Genomic DNA, 7,209 nt, shown 5'->3' with positions numbered 1-7,209 from the left:
AGATTGACATTATACACCAACATCGCTCGGAGCAACAAGCTTTGGTGCATCAGCGAGCCATTAACCAATTAACCCAGAAATTGCATTCCGCTGAAACCCTTGCACAAGAGCAAGACAAGAGATTAAAATACCAGGCGGCTCAATTAGCATCTCAAGAGGCAGAACTTCTGGCCATTCGAACTAAACTGGCTCAAGCCCGGGCTACTGCAGAAGGAGTATCTACAGCTCTGACTGTTTACAAGGAAGGAGGGAATGATCGTTGCAAACAGAGCCACGACCTGTACCTGCGTTCTCTAGAGTTTTGTACACAAGCAGGACAACGTTTCTCCACATCTGTCATCTATGGTGCGGCTGGGGCTCTGTGACAACTTTATGAATAGGGCTACTTAAAGTCAGCTCCTCTTGCTGAGTTTTTAGATCATGACCGGATCCTTAAAGAGATTCCGGATGATATCTTGCTCCTTTCAAATGATCATCCCTGACTGTCTGTACATAATGTGATTTAACGACTTCCTGTGAAATACTTTATTATTTTTCTTCCTGTACATCCACTAGCACTTTGGGGTTTACTTTGACTTTGCTAGAATTTTCTAATCTGTCAAAAGAAACATTGGGATATACAATTTTCGCTCTAACATATCTTCTTACTTCACTATCTGGTCTACTTTTTGCCCCGGCCTGTTACCCTGGTCTGTCAAACATGTGACAACCCGACCCATTCTTCTTTACATACTTCTTTAAACTCTTAAACTCTGTAAGGTCGCAGGTAGTTGGCACTCCAGGGCCGATCTAACTTCTTTCCCTGGTTATCCTGTAAATAATAAGCTCCAGATGACAATTTCTTGATGACTTTGTAAGGCCCATCCCATTGTGATGCTAACTTGGCCACGTCTCCAACAGGCTTAACTTGCTTCCAGACCAGATCTCCTTCCCTAAAGAAATGAGGGACCACCTTCTTATCATAATTCTGCCGCATCTTTTGTCGATACGTAAATAGCCGAGCTGCTGCTTGTTCACGGGTTTCGGTGATGAGGTCCAGCTCTGTTAACCGTCGCTCAACGTTCTCTATATCATACAGAGCTCTTCTAGTTGAAGGCACCCCGATCTCCACAGGTACCATTGCTTCACTGTCGTAGACTAGGTGGAATGGAGTGAGGCCTGTGCTTTCTCGTGGCGTTGTGCGGTAGGTCCAAAGAACACTTTATAGCTCGTCTACCCAATCTCCTCCAGCATTATCCAGCTTTACTTTAAGTCCTCGTACAATTTCTCGATAGATCACCTCGGTCTGCCTATTACTTTGAGGATAAGCTACGGAGGTGAAGGCCTGTATGATGCCAAATCCCAGACACCAGGCCTGGATCCTCCGACCCTGAAACTGTCTCCTGTTATCTGATACCAATTTGTGGGGTATACCAAATCTGCATAGAATGTTTCTCCATAAAAATTGAATAACTACTCCTTCGGTAATCCTAGCCAGAGCTTCCGCTTCCACCCACTTCGAGAAGTAGTCTACAGCTATCAGCAGGAATCTCCTTTGGCCAAGTGCCATAGAGAAAGGTCCTACAATATCCATACCCTACTGATCAAAGGGGCAAGAAACCATAGACGTCTTTAACGCCGAGGTAGGTGTATGTGTCAGATTTTGATGTTTTTGACAAGACGGACAAGTGTTCACCAACTGGTGAGCATCTTTTTGCAGAGTAAGCCAGAAATACCAGGCCAGCAGCATTTTATTAGCAAGAGTTCGACCTCCTGCATGACTGCCACAGCATCCTAAGTGCATCTCTCGCAAGACCTGATCAGCTTCTTCTATACTTATACATTTGAGTAAAGGTCGAGAGAATGCCCGCTTGTATAGTTGATCACCTACCATGGTGAATGCATGGACCTTTTTCTTGATTAGCCGCGCTTGTTCCAGATCTGTGGGCAAGGTGCCCTGTTGAAGATAACTAATCATAGGTGCCCGCCAGTCAATAATCTCATCCATGTTGTTTTGCAGATCTATTTGGGCTATTAAGAAGGTCTGGGTTGTTGGCCTATCCAACACCCACGTGGTCAGGGAGCTGTCCATCTTGGATAACTCATCAGCCTTACCGTTTTCAGATATGGGGATCTTGCTTATAATGACCTCCTTGAATTCTTGCTTCATTTTCTCATAGGCCTCCTGATATATTTGTAACCTGTCGCTATTGATCCCAAAGTTGCCAGCTACTTGTTGAATTACTAGTTGGGAGTCCGAATAAATGATAACTCAGGCAGCTCCTACATGCCGAGCTGCTTGGAGGCCTACCAATAAAGCTTCATATTCTACTTCATTATTAGTGGCTCTGAAGTTTAGCTGTACGGCCAGCTGCAAAACATCTTCCTGAGGAGATATCAGAAGAACTCCCACATCGCTCCCCTGACGTGTAGCTGATCCATCTACATATACTCTCCAAGTCTCCTCTGAGTCAGGCTGATGAATCTCAGTCAGGAAATCAGCCAAGGCCTGTGCCTTAATAGCGGTTCGAGGTTGATACACGATATTATATTCTCCTAATTCGGTCGCCCATTTGATGAGCCGGCTTGCAACTTCAACATTGGTTAGAGCTTTACCCATCGTACTGTTGGTCAGGACCGTAATAGGATGCACCAAAAAGTAGGGTCTCAGACGTCGAGCCATAAGTACCAATCCATAAACCATTTTTTCCAAAACTGTGTATCGAGACTCAACCCCTTTTAGTAAATGACTGAAAAAATACACCGGTCTCTGTACATTATCTTGCTCTTTCACCAGTACTGCCCCCACAACCTCGGGGGTAGATGATAGGTAGATCCAGAGCGGTTCCCCTGTGACGGGTTTAAACAGGGAAGGCAATGTCTCCAGATAGTTTTTTAATTCTTCAAAGGCCCGTGTGCATTCCTCATCCCACTGGAATTTAGAAGCTTTTTAGAGGACTTTGAAGAAGGGCGCCGCTTTGTCCGCCACTCTAGAAATAAACCGAGACAAGGCTGTTATCCTGCCAACCAGCTTCTGAGCCTCCTTCAAGTTTTGGGGAGCTTTCATATCCCGAAGTACTCGGACTTTCTCTGGATTGGCTTTAATTCCCCGCTCAGTGACAAGATATCCCAAGAACTTCCCTCCCTTAGCTTCAAAGAGGCACTTCAAAGGATTTAATTTCAACCCATACTGTCGCAAGGTGCCGTAGGTCTCCTCCACATCAGATATTAGATTCGTGACCAGGGGGGATTTGATGAGTATGTCGTCTACATATACCTCCACGTTGCGCCCGTCCTGCTTCCGGAAGATCTTGTCCATCATTCTCTGATATGTAGCTCCAGCATTCCTAAGTCCAAAGGGCATGACCGTGTAACAAAAAGTACCATTTGTCGTGATGAAACTAACCTTTTCTTGATCTTCCACAGCTAAGGGGACTTGATGATACCCCTGATAAGCATCCAACATACAGATTCTTTCACAACCTGCCGTTGAATCCACCAGCAGATCAATCCGGGGCAGGGGTAGCAATCTTTAGGGCTGGCTTTATTGAGATCTCTGAAGTCTATGCAGACCCTCCATTTGTTATTGGGTTTTGCTACCAAGACGACATTAGAAAGCCAAGATGGGAATTGCACTTCGCGAACATGCCCTGCTTTCCTGACCTGATCCACTTCAGCTCTGATAATTTTATTTTGGTCGGCCGAGAAATTCCTCTTCTTCTGCTTCACGGGTTGGGCGTCTGGTAGAAGATGCAACTTGTGCTCAGCTACCTCCGGCCTGGCCCCAGGTAATTCTTCAGTAGACCAGGCGAAGACATCCCTATTACGAGTCAGACACTGAACCAGTTCCTCTTTGAGCTCTGGAGGTAAGTCGCTTGTCAAGCGAGTGAGGCTTTCTCGGCGTTCAGGGTAGAGCTGGACTTCTTCCCAGGGGATAGGCTCTTCGACCAAAGGCAAGGGTTCTTCTTGGATAGCATGCACATCCCTATCCTGAGTTCTCTAGGCTTTGTGAGCTTTTACCTTGACCATGTCAATGTAGCACCTCTGAGAGACTCGCTATTCGCCCCTAACTTCTCCAACTTGATCATCGACCGAAAACTTGATCTTTTGATGAAATGTAGAAACGGCCGCCCGGAATTCGTGCAAGGCCGGTCGACCCAAAATGACATTGTAAGAGGAGGGCGAATCCACTATAAGGAAAGTGCTCCTCCTGGTTCTGACCAATGGTTCGCTTCCCAAGGATATAGCTAATTTGATCTGGCCCATGAGTCTTACTTCATTGCCAGTGAAACCATATAGGGAGGTAGCCACTGGCTGGAGCTCACTGACGTCGATCTGCATTTCTTCGAAAGTTGATCGGAATAAAACATTTATCGAGTTGCCCATATCCTCAAAGACTCTAGCCACACGACTGTTGGCTATGATGACCTTGATGATGAGAGCGTCATCATGGGGCAGCTCCAGTCCTTCCAGGTCCTACGGTCCAAAACTGATGACTGGGCCGACAGCTTGCTCCCTGCTACACCCCACAGCATGAATCTCTAACCAACGCTCATGGGATTTACATGCCCGACCTGAATCCCCATTAGTGGGACCTCCAGAGATCATGCCTATATCTCTTATTGTTGCGTTGCCTCAATTTTCTACCTCACGGGCTCCTTCTGGTTCTCCGATGCACCCTAGTGGTTGTATGCTTGGTCCCTCTTGCTCAATTCGGGGTTAGCCAGCCTGCCCTATCGCATTGCGCCGCTCCTCCATCATTCGCTGAACTTGAGGGGCCAATTCTGGTGGCGGTAAACCCATCTCAGCAGCTCACCAGGCATCTCGGGCGAATTGGTAGCAGTCATTGGTGGCGTGCGTGTGGGATCAGTGGTATGTGCAATAGCGTGGTCCCCAGGGTCCAGGTCGAGGGACCTGAACTGCAGCTACCCGTGGCACCGGTTGGGTATCCTGACCGGGGTGGAAAGTGGGTCGGGCATCCCGAGCACATGGGAGAGGCTGAGCAGGCGGTGGAGGTACTCTTCTCTTTGGCCGGTTTATAGCGGAAGGTGGCTTGTCTGCCTTCTTTCGTGTCGTCTGCGCTTCCTCCACATTAATATAGCTGGCCTCCTTTTCCAGCATCTCATCGAAATTCTTTACGGGATTCCTAATGAGATCCCTAAAGAACTCTCCTTCAGTTAACCCATGGAAGAAGGCACTCATGAGTATTTCGGATGTGGCTGAAGGAACGTCCTGAGCCACTTGATTGAAACGCTTAATATAGCTTCTCAATGGCTCCGCAGATCCTTGCTTGAGGGCAAACAAGCAGTGATCTATCTTTTGATATTTCCTGCTGCTGGCAAAGTGGCGCAGGAAGACATTCTTGAAATCAGCAAAACAGCTGATGAACCCATGTGGCAATCCATCGAACCATTTTTGGGTGGAACCCGATAAAGTATTCAGGAACACGCGACATTTAACAACGTCGCTATATTGATGTAACAGGGCTGCGTTCCTGAATTTGTGAAGATGATCTTCAGGATCCTTACTGACGTCATATTCCCCTATAGCAAGGGGGCGGTACCCTTTAGGAAACTTTTATTCCAAGATTTTGGAAGAAAAGGGTATTTTCTCTCCCTGCTCCAATCGGCATTCCTCGCGGGGAATGATAGATTTCCCTTTCTTGGAGTCCTTAGGTAAAGAACTCTCAGCCACCGAGACTTGTGGCTGCTCTTTGCGGCTATAACACCCAGGGTCTGGCTGATAGTGTAGGACCGTTGGGCCGGCTAGAGGGGTTGGTAAATAACCTGTCAATTAAAAACAAACAACCCTTCCTCGAACGATTAAGCTAACACTTGTAAAATGAATTAAGCAGATAAATAAAAGCATAAAAGAAGAAAACGAGGCACCAGATGTTTACTTGGTTACAACCGATGTGGTTGTTAATCCAAGGAATATTAAGCTCAAAAACTCCTTCAGGCGGAGAAGCCTCTTACAGCGTTTAGGCACAGAAAACAGAAGCTTAACTACAACTAAAGCATACAAGTGTTTGGAAATAGAATGATCGTAATTGTTGAAAAGTTTCTGGACCAAGGCTATATTTATAGCCTTGGTCGGGGCGCCTAGATGGGTTCCGGGCGCCCTGGGGGGATAAAATTTATCCCCCAACGGTTGGATCGAGTCAAAGCTCGATCCTGTGAAAAAGTCCCTTCCGGGCGCCCCGGATGGTTCCGGGCGCCCCGGATGGTTCCGGGCGCCCCGGACAGCTCCGGGCGCCCCGGATAGTTCCGGGCGCCCCGGAGCCAAAAGTCAACCCAGTTGACTTTTGGTCCGTGCTCTCTTCTCTGGTTCAGCTCGCCTCTGGTCCGGGTCTTTCTGCTCCGGCTCCGCTTGCTTGGGTGATCTCTGACATCCGGAATAGGGCTCACCCGAACCCATCTTCCGGTCTTCTCGAGCGTGCTTCCCTCCGGCTTCTCGTCCCTCGGAATTACCGCGTGTCCCTTCTCGTCCACCAGCGTACTCATCCGCAGACTTCGTCCCTCGGTCGCACCCCGTGCCGACCTTCGCTCTAGCTGTGTCTCTTGCTCCCCGAGCAATCTTCCGCTCCGGCTTTCGTACCTCGGAACCACCGCGCGCACTTCCTTCTCGTCCGCCGGTGTACTCTTCCGCAGCACCTCGTCCCTCGGACGCACAACGTGCCGTCCTTCTCGCTAGCTGCGTCTTCCGCTCGAGTACCTGTGCTCCTAAGCTCCTGCACACTTAGACACAAGGTTAAAAACAACGCAGGACCTAACTTAACTTGTTGATCACACCAAAACAACCTTGGGGTTCCAACAATCTTCCCCTTTTTGGTGTGATCAACCCAAGTTAAGCTAGGGTCAACAATAGATATGAAATTAAACAGTTTATTGCAATAACATGCAACATGATAGAAAAAATTAAATTTCAAACATTTTAATTTTCAATTTTGTCTACCTCCCCCTAGACTTATACTTTCCCTTCTCCCCCTTTGATCACAATAAAAATGGGGTACAAACGAAATCTAAGGGTTGACAAAAAAATTTTGAAACTATATTTCAATAATTTTCAGGGAAATATTTCTAAGTCAAGACAAATTTCTAAGTCATTCGACATCAAGATTAAGAAGTTTTTAAACAGAAAGCTTTATGCAAGAAAATTTCAGAGAATTAATAACATAAAGAGAAATTTTCTATGCATTTATTTATTTATATATTTTATGCTTTAATCAGA

The 7,209-nt window shown here is 46.9% G+C and overlaps 1 protein-coding gene across 1 annotated transcript; it reads right to left on the bottom strand.

The window, feature by feature from the left end:
* Nucleotides 1-1,201: 1,201 nt before the first annotated feature.
* On the bottom strand, nt 1,202-2,599 carry LOC122029047. Its single transcript, XM_042588006.1, has 4 exons — nt 2,291-2,599; nt 1,676-2,164; nt 1,497-1,576; nt 1,202-1,418 (listed from the first exon to the last, which is right to left on the bottom strand). Exons 1-4 carry the CDS (start codon nt 2,597-2,599, stop codon nt 1,202-1,204), a joined length of 1,095 nt encoding a protein of 364 aa, XP_042443940.1.
* Between the last annotated feature and the right edge of the window lie 4,610 nt (nt 2,600-7,209).

The sequence above is a fragment of the Zingiber officinale genome, chromosome 10B, assembly GCF_018446385.1.
Source record: "Zingiber officinale cultivar Zhangliang chromosome 10B, Zo_v1.1, whole genome shotgun sequence".
Classification (NCBI taxonomy): Eukaryota; Viridiplantae; Streptophyta; class Magnoliopsida; order Zingiberales; family Zingiberaceae; genus Zingiber; species Zingiber officinale.
Note: the sequence above shows the minus strand (reverse complement) of the source record. Positions and strands in the feature narration are given on the sequence as shown.

What these genes read in the sequence shown, in the direction of transcription:
- LOC122029047 (XM_042588006.1), bottom strand. Translation starts at nt 2,599, where the DNA reads ATGGGTAAAGCTCTAACCAATGTTGAAGTTGCAAGCCGGCTCATCAAA. An exon ending in TAGAATATGAAGCTTTATTG is followed by an intron (nt 2,165 to 2,290) that starts GTAGGCCTCCAA and finishes CAAATATATCAG; the next exon opens with GAGGCCTATGAGAAAATGAA. An exon ending in AAAAAGATGCTCACCAGTTG is followed by an intron (nt 1,577 to 1,675) that starts GTGAACACTTGT and finishes TTTGATCAGTAG; the next exon opens with GGTATGGATATTGTAGGACC.